A 19,166-nucleotide genomic window follows, 5' to 3' on the forward strand; every position below is an offset into this window, starting at 1 on the left:
TCTGTCTAACTCTGCTGGCAAAAAAAAAAAAAAAAAAAAGAAAGAAAGAAAGAAAGAAAAAAAAGAAAGAAATTAATTAGTTCTATAAATCGTTCTGTGCTTAACAGTTCTGCTATCTGGAACACCACCTCTGTTGGGCTGAGGAAGCGTTAAACCTTTTTAGAGAAAAATCTGTGTGACCAACTCTGCCCATGCATTTCAGGCAGCCCAACATTGCTCGATAGGGGACTGTGAGGTCAGAGGGGCATAATGTACAGGAAGTGAGACGCTATTTAAAGATCTCTATTGTGTTTGTGTATGTGTGTGTGCACACATGATCATGCATATCTGAGCTCACTGTAGAAAGCTTGGAAAATAAAAAGGTGTAGGTAAGTAGGAAATTATTTTGCCATAACTCCACCTTCTAGGGATAGCAGCCACTAACATCCTCACATATTCATTTTATTTTTAAAGTAGTCAGAATATATGGCATATACAGTTTTTATATCTAGTATGTAAAATTCTACATCCTGCCTTTAGCATCATAACAAACATGTATAAAACCCATTAAATCTTATTGTATATAACCAATATTATATACTCAGTAAATAGACCGTGCTGTATTTAACAGGTACTTATTTTCTGAATAATTGTTATGAGGCATTCTTTCTTTTTTAATTGTAAGTAATACTACTTGTTAATGTAGTAATGCAAAATACTGGTGTGCCATTCCCTATAGTACAGTCAGTGGGTTATATCAAAAAGTATATTTGTTAAGAAGCCCTTGCTTTCCAGAAAAATTTCATCATTTACCCTCCCAGCCCCATAGACAGCAAGTGCCTATTTCCACCCACTTGTTTATCAAGAATTTTAAAATATTTAAACTACTATCTGGTCAGTTTAACATTATTAATAGGGCAAATGTGAGAAAAGTTACTCACGAAGCTTTAGAAATTCGCTCTAAAATTGCACACATGATTTTTAGAACAAGTAAGAAATTAGTAAGGGAAAGCTGAAAAACTTAAGCATTCCCCCTCTGCTAAAGATTTGATGTGATTAGCGATCTATCAGTGTGCTGTTTTTTTTTTCAATAAAGTACAGATCGCTTAGGGGTCATTTTCCCGTAGAGTATCTGAGCGCTAATACTACAGAAAGGTGCAAATTTTGATAAATGAAACATTTTTTTCTTTGTCCACTTTGGTGTGATTGTCATTGGCATGTACTTTCGCAGGCAGAAATGTTGAGATCTCTTGGGTTACCCAGGATATAATACAGCTGGAGTCTGAGCTCTCCTGCTGCCAACTGCGTTTCCAAATAATGTTTTTTTTTTTTTTCTTTTACTTCCTGTTTCCCAATCCCTTCCCCCTTCCCTGTCTAACTCTACCTGTTACTAGGCAAAACCAAGGGCTTCTGTCCCGGAGAATGGTTGTATCTCCAGAGATGAGCTCAGTTTTAAATTCTGTTTTGCTAAGCGTAGCCAGCTGTAGTAAGTACAGTCCCTCAGCTGTGTGTGGTGGCGCCTGCAGAGCAGGCGCTGTGCTTGCTGTAGCCTGTGAAGCTGTGAGATCTGACTTTGTTTATAGGCGATGTGAAAACACTAAAAAGGAAACCCTCGCCTTGCCTAGTGCTTATTTCCAAGGCTCTTCTTCCAAAGACATTGCATCACCTGTACTAAAAGACTTTGAAATTTGAAATAGAAGAAAAGTAATCTACTAACCAGCTAACTTTTTTTAACCTACTGTTACAATAATGTGCTTTTGCCTGTTGGAATGGTTCATATAATCGAGTGTTTGCATTTGGATATGTCTACAAATTTCAAATGTGGTGCTGTTTCCAGAGTTACTGACAGTTCACCCTTGACCCCAAAACCTTTGGGTTGTAAAATATGTCCCAGGATGCCCTGCTACCTGTACGTAAATTCCTGCACCTCTATAGTAAGCATCTAATATATTCCCTTAATTTGAAGAATACTTAAAATGTAGTTGTCAAAATATGTTTTTAAAAAGAAATGAAAAATACTTCTCTTAATAAAAAATGAGCATGTATTGAAGATTTGTTTAAGTCTTTCATAAGGAAACTAGCAAGACCGATAATGCAAATTCGAAGAGAAGCCGGGACAATGAGAGAATGTTGGAATAAGATTAAGAAATTAGACATAAAACCAGGGCAATAAAACTATAACCATCATCTCTCTATTAGACAGAGTTATTTGTATTTCTTCTAGACAAAAGGCTACAAGTTAACGTGTAACTTAATGCAGTCTGGGTCCAAATGAATGGTGAACCTAAAGCAAACAAAGGCATATCTCCAGAGAGAATTCAGTAATCCCCTAGACAATGCTCCAGTGTGACACTGAAGGAACGCGCGGTTGTCCTTGGCCTGGTCTCTGAGTTCTGGAAACTTTTTCTTAACCCTGCTTCCTACTAACTTTTTCCTTGCATGCGGTTGTCTGCAGCAGAGGGCCAGAAACCACCCCCAGCAGTAACTGTTCTGGTTTCCTTTCACAGACAGTACGCCGAGAGCCGGCCGCCGGACGGCACGGATGGAAGTCGCTTGGATGACAGCTTGGAGAGCAGTGAACAGAGGCTCTTTTGGCACGAAGACTCTAAGCCCGGAACATTAGTCTGAACACGACGCAGCGGCGCGTCTTGACCGAGCACTGCGTTCTCACACTCGTGTGCCTTGCAAAATGTGTTCGTCTTCCCTGAGGGCATCAGAGGCTGGAGAGAAGACCTGGGATGCCCCGGAAGTGAATCCCACCCTAAGTTCTGCAAAGCCCCTGGAACGAGGACTTGCCTTTCAAGCTCCACATCCAACCTCCCCAGCCGGGTCTGAGTGCAGATTGGATCCATTGCCACGAGAGGACTCTGCGAAGCCTTCCCAAGAGCCATCTCTTGTTAAGGGGATAAAACTTGTGGAAGGCAGACCTCCAAACTGAAAGCACATTCGGGTGCCCCCATGGGAAAAGGAGCAGGGGGAGATCTCAGAGCACAATTCAGAATGACGAGAGAAGGGAAACCAGAGCAGTGAGTCCCAGCTCCCTGCCACAAAGACAGAATTCTTAAGCGGGCCAAGAAGCACCTGCTCTTCCCCGCGGACACCGAGACAGTATTGGAAAATTACTTGAAGAGAAGTTGGATTTTCATGAAGTTCTGAATGAGTGTAGGATATGATGAAGAGGGATGTTTTTTTCTTCATAAGCACCCTAAAATGCTGGACTTACTGCCGTAGCATCCTGTAATATAACTCGATGGTAGCAGATTGGGGAAAAGGAAGGAGCCCCCTGAATAATTGACAAACTCGGCTTGGAGAATTTTCTAAGGTACAATGTCACCGAGCTCCTTTTTGCTTTCTCCAGCAATTGCATGATGAGTGATGGTTTGGGTTGGAAGCTCTCCAGCGTGGCTGTCCTGGGATTCGGCAGACTTGATGAGAAAAGTTTGCAGAATCCTGAGTTTGAAAAAGGATTTTAAGGTGATACAGAAAGGACCTAAAGCAAAAAAAAAAAAAAAAAAAAAAAAAAGCCACATCATTTTAGATGAATTGTGTGCCTTACCATGGTGAGCATTAAAAAAATCAAACATGTTGTCTGGATTCCATAAGTAGTTCTAAGTCACTAAGTCATAAAAACAAAATTAACATTAACGAAAAAAAAGAAACCTCCAAGCTGCAGTAGATTCAATTATGAGGCTAATACTACCTCATACTTTCCTTGGAAGAACTAATTAGCTATGGTTTGTTATAGGATTTTGCTAGTTTTTCAGAACAAATGCTTTCTGTATTCCAGATTGTTCTTTTTTGTCATCTTTACTCTGCTTCAAAATTCCATATAAGGTGCTCCTCCCCTTCTCCCCTACCTTTTTATACAGATTTCTTGTTCATATTGTGAATAGAGAAATTTCTGATCAATTTTTGGGGGACATTTTCTATCTATATTCCAAAGCATGTAATATATACATAAAAAATGGATTTGTTAAACCGGTCCTTAGTCATTTGTATCATTAGAGATGAAGTTTGGGGGCAAGTTTTGGAAAAACAAAGACAAGCAAAAAAATAACTTATTCCTTTTTGCATATTTGTATAGCCTTCTAGAAACAGAAATAGCCTTTTGCATATTCTTTTACTGTTTTGACTTTTTACGACCTATTATTTTTTTTTTATATAGGTCAATAAAGTAAAGGTGTACTACTGAGAATGTTCACGTCTTCTTCCATTTGTGCTTAGGGGTCACACAAAGCACCTTGAAGGGCTCCATGTTGGTTACCACATTTGCTGAAATTTCAAATTTTTAGTTAGAGTGTTACCATATTTGGTCAGTTCCAAGATGCAATTTTTTTCCTGTTGATATCAGACAACAAAGTTCATTTTTTGATTGATGGCATGCGTCCCAGTTGAATTGGAACTATTTTTTTCTTTCTTAGTGATACATAAAGTATGCTGTTCCTTACAATGAAGTTATCTCAGAATTGATGAACTACGATAGTTCATTGCCTCACGGAGGATGACTGATGAGAAGTCTTAGGTCTTCTGGTCTTGGCGTTGTTGTGTATCTGGAATGAGTAATTCATCCTTGTTTCCCAGACTGACAAACAAGTAGTCTTTTACGTTTGGGAAAAGATTTCATCTGACAGCTTTTATCCTGCACCGTGGAGAGAAAGGAGTGGGCAGTGAAATGTAGGGAGGCCTTCTTAATATTTCCATACCTGTACATATGTGTAAATAACCTTTACCTGTTCAAGAAGTGTGAGCTGAGTTTGCAAGTCTGCCTTGAATGGGCAAGTAAACCTGGCTCCCAAATAGGAAAAGAAGGGACAGGAATGGACATGTTCAAGACCTGCAAGGTGACTTCCTCTTGGCTTTCCTGAAAAATCTCAACCACATTGCTCTGTATCTTGAAGATCCGAAAGTGGCAAAAGCAAATTATTCAACCTGACGTGCATTTTGCTGCTTTTCTCATTTATTTGTTTCCTAATACTTCTTGGGCCTTGCACTGTGACAGTATGTACTGATCTCCCTTGCAAGATGTATATTTTATGAGGTGGATTTTTTTAGTTGCCTCACTTCCCTTGGTGTTTATATTTTTTCTATCCTTGAAAAAAACCCTCCTCAATTCTTGTGCTCATCAAAGCTTAAATGTTACAAGCAATAAACAGTCCAGAATTGTAAGCTATTAGCTTGGCCTGTTCTTAGGAACAAAGGTTCAAACTGAAGAGTTTGCTCAATTTCAGTCCTTAAAGAGCTTTCAAAAGCAGAATAATGATTTTCTTCAGTGCAGTAGACCCAGCTTGGATTATATTCCAGGGTAGTGTTTCCCAACCTTAACAGCGCTGAAAGACTGGCTTTTGAGAATTTCCAATCCATTGTGGACTCAAAGTTCTGTAAAGTAAAATAAAGTGAAATGCTAAGGAGGGGGATGATGAGAGTTAATTCAGTGAAAAGTAGATGACTAGATCATTGAAATAACAGATAGGAAAATGTGCATACCTAGGTATGAATAGATCGAGCAGGCATAAAACTGTTCTGTCAAGTTGCAAAGGTGGTAAACCCTGACTGTGAATTTCTGTTCTTACCCTGCTGCAAGCTGCAGCAGTAGGGTTTTCAGACCACTGCCCTGGGGTCACACCAAAGGGGTGCTTCATGCACGCTCGCTGGGCAGGCCACTTGCTGTCTTCTGTGATCTCACGGTGCATGGAGATGTAGTGCATTTCCTGAAAGAAAAATCTCTTGACCCATACACAGAGCCCAGAAGATCCTGCAAGACTTAACTCTGAGCTAAAAGGTTAGCGAGCGCCTTTTCTCTCTTGTTTTTCACTCTGCTCTTAGCCATACCTCAGGATTCTCCTAGGTCTTTTCTGCTACTCTGTTCCCCTTCCACCTCTGTCCTTAGGCCACGCTGGAGCCAAAAGAAGAAAAGTGCATCCTGCTGCAACGCTGAGTTGACACGTGTTGAATTCTAGGTCCACGTGTTCCAGGCTGGTGTGCAGGAAGAACTTTCTTTGTGACTGTTCCCATTATCCCCACAACAGCCCAGTTAGGTGTACCATTCTGTATCATCTCCATTTTCCAGATGAAGAATCTGGGAATTAGCCACTGACTGAAAGTTATGCCACTGTTAGGAGAAAGGCAGGGAATAAGTCATGATTTATCTACTCCTAAACATCTCCTATGCGTGTTTTCCGGAAGCATCTCTACCCTAAGAAGAGCAAAGAGGACAGACTGAAGACAGCCGACTGAGTGCTTGCCCGGGCCGGCTTTGCTTGCTCATTACCACTTCTTACAGATAACAGACCATGTTTTCTTCCACTCTCCAGTGGCGGAAGGGCAGGGTCAGGCCTACCTCAAGCACAGGTCGAGGCCACCCTTAGCTAGAATGCTATTAGTTTCAGGTGGCTGCCCATGAGGTTGAATTATTCATCCCTGGATGAACTCATCAGTGGACCAAGTACATTTCTGAAATTGTTTTCAAATCAATAAAATGTCTTACACCAGTGAATAACTGTAATGACCTAAGTATTGATCGGGAGCACTGAAGGCCCCCTATTGATCCTTCCCCTATTTCTGATGGCTCGGGGGCAGCATGAGATTATGAAATACGAAGTTGCTCTGGGCAACGCCCCTGAGAAGGCCTCTCCGCAGTCAGCTCCATCAGAAGTGTGTCCTCGTGGGCTTCACTCTTGCTTCTCTGCCGAAAGTGAATCTGGGATTAATCTCCCATGAGAATCAGAGCCTACCACCACAGAGTCCTTTCAACACTTCCTTCCTCTTCTGCCTTTGATGACTCCATGAAAGATACTATCTCTCCTTTTAAAAAAAAAAAAAAAACAAAAAAAAAAAACAAAAAAAAAACAGAAAATAGGCATGAGATGTCTTTGGCAATACCTATCTGATTGCTGCTCTCAGCCTAGAAACACATTCTCTCCACTCCTTTCCGTTTTCCCATAGCAGCCTTGGCAAGAAACACATACTGTGCGTGGCAGTTGGCTTAATCTCAGAATTTTAGATAATTTCTTCTTGAGTGTGCTTATAACACTCATGAAGTGCCCAAGGGTATACCAGTCCCTATGGGGCATTCACAAATATGCTGGTACCCCCAAGGTTTTGGGTTCTCCCAATGATCTGGAGGTATTATGACTGGCACGTGGGGGCCAGAAACATTAAACATCTCGCTATGTATGGGATGATCTCACAACAAAGGGTTGTCCCAACCAAAGGTCCCAAAGTGACAACAGAGAAACCCAGGGGCCTTATCTAGGGCAAAGGTCACACCTAACTCTGAAAGTGCTGCCTCCCAGGGCTTAAAGCAAAGATTGTCTATTTTGGAGGGAAGGAAAGAGGAAGTAAAGGAAAGGATGCTTGGTGAGAACCCAGGGAGATTAATTTGAAAAACCATCTGTCCAGAGATTATGAGGACACTAAACCTGTGTCAGTCAGGCATTGCCCTGCACAGTGAGGATACGGGAGGGGTGGGAGTAGGGGGCTCCTACTGGCCTGCAGCCATGGTCTGATGGAGGAGAAATAGAAGTAGACCACGTAACTCAGCCTGATCTTCAATCCTGTGAAAGCCGAGGGTGGGAGAGAGAATGCAGGGGGATGTGAATCATGCCCGAGATGGGCGGGACTTTGTGGGCCCCTTTGGGGAGCAGTTGCTTCAGCCTCGGCTTGCAAATGGGTCAGAGAAGACCCAGCGAAGCAAAAAGAATAGAAGATCTTGGAACTAGCATTGTGGTGCAGTGGGTTATGCTGCCACCTGCAATACCAGCATCCCATATGAGCACAGGTTCGAGTCCCGGCTATTCTGCTTCCAATCCAGCTCCCTGCTAGTTTGGGAAAGCAGTGCAACATGGCCCTTGGGCCCATGCCACCTCCTACATGGAAGACCTGGATGGAGTTCCAGGCTCCTGGCTTCAGCCTGGCCTAGCCGTGGCTGTTGCTGCCATTTTGGGGGCGTGAACCAGCAGACAAGATCTCTGACTCCCACTCTCTAAGTCTGCCTTTCAAACATGATAATACTGGTTTTTTTTTTTTTTTTTTTTTTTTTTTTAAGGAAGAAGTCTAGACACTGTCTAAGGTTTTAAAGATACCTAGGTGATTTAAAATAAATAAAAGGGACCAGCGCTGTGGTGTAGTGAGTAAAGTCTCCGCCTGCAGTGCCAGCATCCCCACATGGGCACCGGTTCAAGTCCCAGTTGCTCCACTTCCGATTCAGCCCCAAGTCCTCGGGCCCCTGCAGCCATGGGGGAGACCAGGAAGAAGCTCCTGGCTCCTGGCTTCAGATGGGTGCAGCTCCAGCTGTTGTGGCCAATTGGGGAGTGAACCAGCGGATGGAAGGCCTCTCTCTCTCTCTCTCTCTCTGCCTCTCCTTCTCTCTGTGTAACTCTGACTTTCATGTAAATAAAAAAAATAAAAAAGGTTCTATTTCGAGATGCCAGCATAGTCCCAACAATGGGCGACAGGGCTCTTGTGTGTCTTGAAAAGGCTCCAGAAGCGCCCCCCACAGTGGCCAGCTGAGCTGGAGTGAGTTTTGCCAACAGGATGAAGGAAAAAGTGTGGCAGCCTTCTTTTTTTTTTTTTTTTAAGATTTATTTATTTATTTGAGAGGCAGTTACAGACAGAGAGGGAGACAGAAAGGTCTTCCATCTGCTGGTTTACTCCCTAAATGGCTGAAACTGCCAGAGCTGGGCTGGTCCAGAGCCAGGAGCTTCTTCCGGGTCTTCCACTGCAGGGGTGCAGTGGCCCAAGGACTTGGGCCATCTTCCACTGCTTTCCCAGGCCACAGCAGAGAACTGGATTGGAAGAGGAACAGCTGAGACTTGAACCAGTGTCCATTCGGGATGCCGGTGCTACAGGCAGAGGCTTAAACTACTATGCCACAAGCACCGGCCCGCAGTGCTCAGGCTTTGAGGAGTGCACTCAGCAGGCTCTGGCCTTAGCAGACTGAGAAGCACTGCAGGGTCTCAGTCCCCCTCCCTCTCAGCACACCTGCAGAGCTGGAGGAGGGAGCCACTGTCTGGGTCGCCCTCTCATTCTCAGAAGAACCTGGCTTCCTAAGGCAATCAAAGATTGAGAAGCCAGAGGGAGAAAGATCTCCCCTCAGAGACTGGCAGCCTCAGGGGGGCCAGGGCATTCCCAGCAGCCCTTCAATTACCAGGCAAACAGCCTTCCTGGGGGCAGACATCACCATCTTTACAAAGTAGTGCTTACCGTGGGTGCACTTTGAAGTCCAGCACACCTGCAGAAGCCTGCGGGGCCACCTGCCTGTCCTATCACCTCAGGGGTGTTCCCTGACCTCCCTGGGCCTCAGTTTCCTCCTTTAGCACCCACCTCTCAAGGGCAACACGATGTGAAGCTCCCAGCACCTTTCATGCTATGAACTGTTTCCAGATAAGAGGGGGAGGGAGAAAGGTGGGGAAAGTGCTCAGTGATATTGTGTTAAACACCACCCAGGGGGATGGTGCTGTGGCGCAGTAGGTTAAACCTGTGCCTCTGGTACCAGATTCATATCAGCACCAGTTCAAGTCCTGTCTGTTCCACTTCGATCCAGCTCCCTGCCAATGACCTGGGAAAGCAGTGGAAGATGGCCCAAGTGCTTGGGTTCCTTGCACCCATGTGGGAGACCTGGAAGAAGCTCCTGGCTTCAGATTGGCCCAACTCCAGCCATGTGGCCATGTGGGGAGTGAACCAGTGGATAGAAGACCCAAGCACACTAATATGGAACTCAGGTGTCCCAAGCAGCAGCTGAACCACTAGGCCAAATGCCCTCCCCCATAACTGATTTTTAAAAAGTAGACTATCTAGCACTTAAAGCATCCTGGAAAAAAATTCATGCTGGATAACAAAACCATTCAGGACAGGACACCCGCAAAGCGCTGTGCCAGGGCCCTGCCCCAGGGCAGGTGGGACAGTAAGTAATGGACGCTTCAATGCCTGCAGCACAGCGACCTCGGATGTCATCCGCTCACCGCGCACGGAGAAGCTGGCCCTGCTCAATCCCAGAGCCTTGTTTCAGACCAGAAAGTTCTAGTCCAGGCCCAGTGTGCTCTGTGAGCATGCGCAGAAGGCGTGGGCGTTCTTTTGGACCCTACCTGAGAAAACCTTTCCTAGAAGTTTTTTCTGGCCCAGAGTCGGTGCTTACAAATTGGTCAATGTGGCCATCTAGAGGCCATCTTTGGTTATTACAGGAGGGAGTTTGGACACTTGCAGTCGGAATTCAATCAAGGCTATGTACACAGACACGTTTCAGAAGTCCTGAAGACTCAACTTCTAATACCCCCAAATTCCACTTACTATTTATGCCTCCTAGTTGAAGTGGTTTACATTTTTAAATTGAATTTTTAATAAAATATAAATAATCATAACAATCTCATAAAATGGTGAGGATTCAATAAATGATGCACTTTAAGAACTTAGCACAACATCTGGAACAAATAAACCCTTACAATGTTTCTTGTCATTAGTGTTTTAAGGAGGTGGACTCTTGATGGGTTAGTAATAACATTTAGCATTATTAAATTTAAATTTCAGTAGAATTTAAATTTAATTCTTAACAGTCATTGAGTGCCAAAGACTGGGCTTAGGGTGAAATGAGTGGGGTAATCATTGAGATGTAAAATTTCAGGGTGCTCCAGAAAACCTAATTGACAAATAATACTTTTTTTTTAAAGATGTATTTATTTATTTGAAAGGTAGTGTTAGAGAAAGAGGAGAGAGATCTTTCATCTGTTGGTTCATGCCCCAAACGGCTGCAATGGCAGGGGCTTGGCCAAGCCAAAGCCAGGAGCCAAAACTTCATCTGGGTCTCTGTGGGGAGCAACCCGGACTGGACTGAGTTACTGGAATTAAGACTTATTCTATGCATCTGCTCTCCCACAATATGGCGCTGGGAGAGAAGTAAACAGCTTCTGCACAGCTGCCTCCAGTTCAACCAATAAACTGTAGGACTTGCTCCTGATTGGAGGAGAGCAGCGTACTCGGCGTGTGGGCAGCCGAGTTGGGATTGGCGGAGGAGGACTATAAAGGAGGAGAGAGACGGCATGCACCAGGAACATCTATGGGGAACATCTAAGGGGAACATCTAGCTGAAGGAACACCTGTGCAGCCCCCGAGAAAGCCGGCCGGCGGTGTGCCGCTCCCCTGCGGAAGTGGGGAATGTGGCCAGGGGGAACTGCCCTTCCACGGAGGTGGAAGGGATAGTAGCCAACCCGGGAAGAACCAGCAGCAAACCCGGGGAGGGCCGAGCAGACGAAAGAACAGCGCAGGGTCCTGTGTCGTTCCTCCACGAAGACGGGGAGCGACAGGTCTCCCTTATGGATGCAGGGACCCAAGTACCTGGGCCATCTTTCGCTGCCTCCCCAAGCCATTAGCAGGGAACTGGACGAGAGGTGGAGCAGCTGGGGGCCATGGAGTAGTGAGTAAAGCGGCCACTTGCATCCCACATGGGCACCAATTCGAGTCCTTGCTGCTCCACGTCTGATCGAGCTCTCTCCTATGGCCTGAGAAAGCAGTAGAAAATGGCCCAAGTCCTTGGGTCCCTGCACCAATGTGGGTGACCTGGAATAAGCTCCTGGCTCCTGGCTTCAGATCAGCTCAGCTCTGGCTATTGCAGCCATCTGGGGAGTGAACCAGCGGTTGGAAGATCTCTCTCTCTCTCTCTCTCTCTCTCTCTCTCTCTCTCTCTTTCTCTCTGCTTCTCCTTCTCTCTGTGTGTGTAACTCTGACTTTCAAATAAATAAATCTTAGAAAGAAAGAAAAAGTGGAGCAGCTGGAGAGTGAACCAGCGACTGGAGGATCTCTCTGTCTCTCCCTCTCTGCCTGTAACACTGACTTTCAAATAAATAAATATTTTTTAAAAAATCAAATTTAGGCCAAATATCCATAATGAACAAAATGTCAAAATTTGAACTAAAGACAGGATCAGTGTTACTGATTTTTCTTTGCCTAGATTCCACTGTGGCTTGCCATTCACTGTGCCGTACTAACATGTAATCTTTTTCTTTTCTCAACTAATTTTATTTACTTATTTGAAAAGCAGGGGAAGAGAAAGAATGTGCATGAAAGAGAAATTGGCTAGTTCACTCCCCAGAAGCCCACAAAAGCCAGGGCTGGGCCACACCAAAACCAGGAACCCAGGACTCAAACCAGGTCTCTCACGGGACTGGCAGGAAGGCAGGAACACAAGTAATGGAGCCACCCCTGCTGCCTTCTCCCAGCACGCACATCAGAAATTGGGAGTAGAACCGAGATTCAAACCCAGGCACTCCAGTACGGGACGGGGTGTCCCAAGTGGCATCTGAAAGGCTGCACCCCACACCTGCCCCTCACCCGTTATCTTAACAACCAAGGGAGGCAAATGTTACCCTGGCGTGCCCTGAAAGTCCATGGGAAAAATGTATATCATGAAAAACTAGGCACTGTGCCAAAATAAACATCTTTTAATTTCGTGTTTCCGCAAGCCTTTTCGAACACCTTGCTCATGCCCTTTTTACAGATGAGGGAAAGCAAACCCAGAGGCACTGCCCAGATACACTGTCCAAGACCACGGCATCCAGGATGGGGCCCGAAGTCAACCCCGGATCACAGCAGTGCTGTTGCTCATGCTTCCTCTCTTACTCAGACCTCGGCATAAGGTGGTGATGCAGGCTCGGGTTTTTCTACCCCAGGTTGCAATTTTGCTGTTGTCATGCCACAGTTTACTGGTGCTGTATTCAGCAAATAAAAACAAAGAAATTGGAACTGGAGGTAAACAACTGAGCTTTCAAATGTGGATGTGTCACAAACACGTCCTTTATTTCACCTGCCCGGCTGCCGGCTGCTCCATCACCCAGGCAACCAGACATTTTAATAAGTGGGGCTCACGATTTCAAAATGGGTTGGATCTGCTGGATTAGGGCTGCCCTTTCTGCGCCGAGCACAAATCGGCCATAGCAAATGGCTTCACTCGCGTCACAAGGGCTAAAATATATTGAAAACTGGCTTAGTGATTTAGGCTGAGGCAGAAGGACAGAATGAGCTTCACCTGGCTTTACTAAAGCCCTATTTTGGTCCACTCAGAGATGTTTCAGTGTAAGAAATGACAAGCCTGGGTGGCAATAAAACAAGGAAAATACTTTAGGTGTCCTGTGTTGCCTGTCCTGCAAATGCTATTGGTTATGTTTAAGATCTCCATATCTGGGAAACATCAATCCTTTCACTGGCAGAGCAGTATTCTGAAGGCCGATGATTTGCTTCCACGCACAGAGCCATGAACACGACTGAGAACATGTGAAGCTCGTTCTTTAAAAGTAGCAGCTATCATGTCGCTCACCTGGAGCTGAAACACAGCCAGGTTCAACTCCTCAGAGCTCAGTAATTAAATACACGGTCAGCAACTGCTCCGTCCAATCACGTGGCAGCGTGAGATGGAGAAGGAAGGAGGAAGTGTTTCAGGGTTGACCTGAGCTTTAGCTACGACTTGAAAAAAATGGCGGGGGGTGGGGGGGGAGGTGGGACGACTTGATGTTTTAATTATGTAAGAGTGAGGAGCCAGCTCTGTGGTGCAGCGGGTTAATGCCCTGGCCTGAAGCGCCGGCATCCCATATGGGCACTGGTTCGAGACCTGGCTGCTCTACTTCTGATCCAGCTCTCTGCTGTGGCCTGGGAAAGCAGTAGAGGATGGCCCAAGTCCTTAGGGCCCTGCATCCATGTGGAAGACCCAGAAGAAGCTGCTGGCTTCTGATCGGCGCAGCTCCCGCCGTTGCAGCCAATCGGGGAGTGAACTATTGGATGGAAGACAACCCCCCCACACACACACCTCTCCTCTCTCTGTGTAACTCTGACTTTCAAATAAATAAATCTTTTTAAAAAATTATGTAAGAGTGAAGTATGAAGGCGTATTGAATACATTTTTAGGAACTGGCATTATGATTAAATAACCATTTTCATTTGTAATTCATAACCTGCCCACCCAGTGGAATTGTCCTAGATCCAGCCCAAATAAACACATCCTTCCCAGAGCACTACAAATTTATGCAATCTGCTACTTTCAGGATTACTGCTTGAGTGCATGTGTGTGTGAGTGAGAGAGAGAGAGAGAGAGAGAGAGAGATCCTCCTCTGCTTGACTCTGAGCTCCTTGAAGTCAGGGAACATGTTTTATTTAAATGTGTTCCATTTGGAATCCAGAACCAACTCCTCATCCAGCAAGTACTTGTGCAATTGCATAGTAAATGCACACTGGCGAGGCTGTTATGCACAAGGAACCACAAACTCAGTGACTTGAGCAGCGCAGTTATCTCACAGTTCTGGGACCTGAGGTCAAGTGGCAGCAGAGTTGGGTTGGTCTGAAGGCAGTGAGGGAGGATCTGTCCCACAACTCTCTCCCTCTCAGAGGAGCAGCTGAGACATGAACCGGCGCCCACATGGGCTGCTGGAACTGCCAGTGCTGGCCCCCACATTTTCCCCTTTTTGTGAACACAGTCATGTTGATTGAAGGCTCACCCTAATGACCTCATTTTAGCTGGATGTGATCTGTAACAGCCCAATTCCACAAATAATGTCACATTCTGGGTATTGGAGTGTTGTTTATGTGTGTGTGGGGGGGGGGTACAGCATTCAACCTCTAAGACATACCAAATGAAGAAGAAAAATTACCCAAGTCTGAAGCTTGTGTTTTTGAGGTTTTAAGATCAAATCATAGACTAACACTGACACACAAAGGGATGATGACCGCGTGACAATGGATGCAGAATTGGAGTGCACTGCACCTACCAGCCAAGGGGGCCAACCATTGTTGCAGGCCGTGTTACAGACTGGACAGGACCTGGCTCCGCAGACTCCAGCAGGTGTTTAAACTCTGCTCTTAACGTTAACTGCTGAAGGCAGTTCTTGCGAGAGGGTTAGTTGTTTAAGCCGAGTTCCGGTTGGCTTTTCTTCTTCCTTGTTTGTGAGAGCCTGTGTTCGCCAGATGCCAGACTCGCCAGACGCCAGACACACCAGACACTGAACTGTGATGAGCCTCCAAACCGTAAGCCGAAGTTCAACCTTTGGCTTCCCAAGACGCTCCTTAGAGTCATGAAAAGCTGACACGGAAGTCATGGAAAACCAAGAAAGAGACATGGAATAGGATTTCCCCCTGAGTCTCTAGAAGGTATCAACTCTGCCAACATTTTGATGGCAGGCTACTGGTCTCCTGAATACTAAGGCCATAAACTTCATATACATACAAGGTTTCATTGTTTTTTAAAAGGCTCAGCTGAAATTCTTTAGGGAAGGATTTGGGGGAAGTAAACTCTCAAAGCATGCTGAATGTGACCCGGGGTTTGTGGCTCAGGGAGTTAAGCCACTGCAATGCCATTATGTCACATGTGAGTGCCTTGGTTTGGGTCCTGGTTCAGCCCCCCATTCCAGCTTCCTGCTCGTGTGCGCCCTGGGAAATGGCAGGTGATAGCCATGTGATTGGGTCCCAGCCACCCACGTGGGGGACCTGGGTCTATCTCCCATGGGCACAAAGCTCAACCAGACCCAGATGTTGATAAGAGAATGTTTATCAGATCTTCCTCCAGCAGTTGACTTTAAAAAAAAACTTTTTACTATTAATAAAGAGATTACTTATTTTAAAGAGGAAGAGAGAGATCTTCCGTCCCCTGGTTCACTCCCCAGGTAGCCACAAAAGCCAGTTTTGGCCCAGACCAAAGCCAGGAGCTTCTTCGACGTCTCCCACATGGGTGGCAAGAATGTAAACACTTGGGCCTGCTGGATTGAAGTGGAGTTGCTGGACTGGAACGACTGCCCATGTGGGATGCCACAACACCAGCCCTCCTCGTACTGTTTCATCATGCTCTTCAGCCTGTGAAAATAGTGTTCCAGCCCCTGTGTCAGAAACGGTTGTTACCAATGAGGATTTCCTGTCCCTTCTCCAAACTCACAGAACCAGTGATTCTGAGCTGGGAGCCCTGGGCCTGCGCATACCAGCAGGTGTCTCTGGTGACACAAAGACTGCCAGCCCCTGCTCCAGCTGCTGCCTACTCAAGGGCTGGTACAAGGGCACCAGCAGGGAGCAGCTGAGAAAAGCTGTGACCTAGCTCACAGCCCAGACTACTCAATCATCTGCAGTTGCACAAAGCCCTCAGCTGATGCATGTTAAAATTTGGGATGCAGTAACTTCGTGTCCCACTGAAGCAGAAAAGCAGTTGTTAAGGAGGCACCTTCACACCTCACTCCTGCTTCCACAGAGGGACTGCAGCTATACCAGTGCTTGTAGTATCCATCTAGGAAGGTGTTTTTTTTTTTTTTTTAATTTTATTTTACTTAAAGGAGTTACACAGAGGAGGAAAGGCAGAGAGAGAGAAAGAGGTTTTCACTCCCCAGTTGGCCGCAACGGCTGGAGCTGAGCCGATGCGAAGCCAGGAGCTTCTTCCGGGTATCCCACATGAGTGCAGTTGCCCAAGCACACTTGGGCCATCTTCCACTGCTTTCCCAGGCCATAGCAGAGAGCTGGATGGGAAGTGGAGCAGCCAGGTCTCAAACCAGCGCCTATATGGGATGCCAGCACTGGAGGCAGCGGCTTTACCCACTATGCCACAGCACCAGTCCCAATCTAGGGAGCTTTTTACAGAAGACTTACAGTCGTGGGCCCATCCTTGTAGTGGACCAACCAAACAAATCTGAGGGTGCAGCTGGTCATTGCCTGTGTCTAAGCCCCCAGGTGCCACTAACTTGCCACAGGGAGTGTGAGGAGCACCGAGTTGGAGCTGGCCTCTCTCAGCAGGAACTCTGCTTCCTGCCCCTTCAAGATGCCTGATTGAAGGGGAGGTGGGTGCTGCTCCGCAGCCCTGGGGCCAGCTTGGCACAGTGGCTTCTGCAAGCAAGCAGCTGGGAGTCCCTTCCGTTGTCACGCTGCCTGTGGAATTCCAGGTGGAGTTGTTTGACCCAACCCTTGGCCTCACCTAGGGACCTCGTTAACAAGCAGATTCTGACTGAGCAGTTCTGGGTGGGGTCTGAGAACCTGCTCTTCTAAGGAGCTCCCAGGGCATGCTGAGGAGGAGCTAGCATCTAAGGATTTCCCAGATCCTAAGAGCAACTAAGACATCCACACCCTTGTTGGAGTGCCTGGGTTTCAGTAGCAGCTCCTTTTTTTTTTTTTTTTAAGATTTATTTATTTATTTAAAAGTCAGAGTTACACAGAGAGAGAGAGGTCCTCCATCCACTGGTTCACTCCCCAACTGGCCACAACAGCCCAAGCTGTGCCGATCCGAAGCCAGGAGCTAGGAGATTCTTCTGGGTCTCCCATGCAGATGCAGGGGCCCCAGGACTTGGGCCATCTTCTACTGCTTTCCCAGGTCATAGCAGAGAGCTGGATTGGAAGTGGAGCAGCAGCTGGGACTCGAACTGGCACCCATATGGGATGCCGGCACCACAGTGTGGGCCCCAATGGCTCTTCCCTTAATCTAGCTTTCTGCTAATGCAGACCCTGGGAGGCAGGGGTGATGGTTCAAGTCCTTAGGTCCCTGCTGCCCTTGTGGGATACATGGGTTGAATTCTATGTTCCTTCTTTCAGCCTGATTCAGACCCCAGGCGTTTAAGGAATGAACCAGCAGATGGGAGAAGTCTCTCTTCCTCCCTCTTCCTTTAAAATAGTAATTTTTAAAAAATTTAATATGGAAAAGTGGAATGAAAAGATAAAAATATTTTAATGCCCCAAATTTTGAATCTATTTTAATATGCATTTCTGTGACCTTTTTGAAGTCTCTATTCTTTGGTCTCCTCTGTGACACCTGTGTCCTCCTAATGAGCGTAGGTGGAAGAAGGTATTTGATATTTGGAAAGCCAGTCTCCTCCCTGGTCCCCGCTTCAATACTGGTTCACAAAACACATGGTGCCTCACAGTAAATCCTCCAGGGACGGGGACTGCTCTTCCTCCAGGAAAGGACTCTTCTCCCACTCCCCAAGCCCCAGACACTCCAGCCCCCTTGGCCAAATCTTGAAACTGGTAGGGCTTGGGGAGCTCAAGTCGGCCAGTGTGGTTGGAAGCCCAGCTCTGACACCTGTGGTCCCTCAACTTCTCCAAACCTGTTTTCTCTGCTCCTTTCAAAATGTTGGCATGCGGAGGATAGGAGACACGTGGATAAAACAGGTAACACAGGGGGAAGGCCTATCACAGGCCTTCAATCCATATCAGTCGTGGCGTCTTAATTTCACAGTTTCATGGTTTGACTTCTCAGGCCTAGGGGATGGATCAGGGGTGAATGCCTGATCCAAGCTAGAGCAATCAGACTCCTTCCCCCTTAACAATTTGGAATTGGCAGGTGAACCCCTCAGACTTGGGGTTGTCAAAGTAGCAGTATTTGAATCTTGCTCCTCAAAATGCTGCTAGAGGACAACTGTTGGAGTAATTAGCAGTACCAGAAGGCTGTTGCATTGCACAAACCGTGAGGCCCCACCAGACCTACCAAATAAGGCTGTGCGTTTTTACCAAGGTCTCCAGGAGACTCCTGTGAGCATTCCTGTTGAGGCATACTTGAAGGAGAGTCTACTACCTTTTCACACTTGCATGTACAGATATGGACTTAGATCAAATATCCTCAACCATTGTCTTATTTTCTTAAATGTATTTGAACGGTAGAGCAATAGAGGAGGAGACAAAGCAAGATCTTCCTTTGGTTGGTTTATTCCTCAAGTGGCTACAACAGCCCTGTCTAGGCCAGGCAGAAGCCAAAATTGCATCTCCCATGCAGATGGTAGGGCTCAAGCATTTGGGCCATCCTTGGTTGCCTTCCCAGGAGCGTTAGCAGGAAGCTATGCTGGCAGCAGAGCAGCTTGGATTGAAGTGGCACCCGGATATGGTATGCTGATGTTAAAAGCAGTGGCTTGGGCGCGGGTTCTAGTCCCGGCTGATCCACTTCCAATCGAGCTCTTTGCTGTGGCCTGGGAAAGCAGCAGAAGAAGATGGCCCAAGTCCTCAGGCCCCTGCACCCACATGGGAGACCAGAAGAAGCCCCTGGCTCCTGGCTTCGGATTGGCCCAGCTCCGGCCGTTGTGGCCAATTGGAGACTGAGCCATTGGATGAAAGACCTCTCTCTCTCTCTCTCTCTCTCTCTCTCTCTTTCTCTCTCTCCCTCTTCTGTCTCTGTGTAACTCTGACTTTCAAATAAATAAATAAATCTTTAAAAAAACAGTGGCTTAACCTGCTGTGCCACAACGCCTTCCCCCAGTGTC

General features: G+C 46.3%; 1 protein-coding gene across 13 annotated transcripts in view; it reads left to right on the plus strand.

The window, feature by feature from the left end:
• FRMD4B (FERM domain containing 4B) overlaps window positions 1-4,174 on the plus strand; it is a 366,145-nt gene extending 361,971 nt beyond the window's left edge. For 7 of the 13 annotated variants that reach the window (XM_089305914.1, XM_089305911.1, XM_089305913.1 and 4 more), the window contains 2 exons: window positions 1,374-1,465; window positions 2,487-4,174. In XM_089305914.1, coding sequence (XP_089162040.1) covers window positions 1,374-1,465; window positions 2,487-2,602 — 208 coding nt within the window. In that variant the 3' untranslated portion in view covers window positions 2,603-4,174. The remainder of the gene's footprint in view (window positions 1-1,373; window positions 1,466-2,486) is intronic. The other 6 variants (XM_051851478.3, XM_002713308.6, XM_051851477.3 and 3 more) reach the window with 1 other exon arrangement.
• The last annotated feature ends 14,992 nt before the right edge of the window (window positions 4,175-19,166 follow it).

The sequence above is a fragment of the Oryctolagus cuniculus genome, chromosome 10 (assembly GCF_051225735.1).
Source record: "Oryctolagus cuniculus isolate XC-2025 breed Fujian yellow rabbit chromosome 10, ASM5122573v1, whole genome shotgun sequence".
Taxonomy (NCBI): Eukaryota; Metazoa; Chordata; class Mammalia; order Lagomorpha; family Leporidae; genus Oryctolagus; species Oryctolagus cuniculus.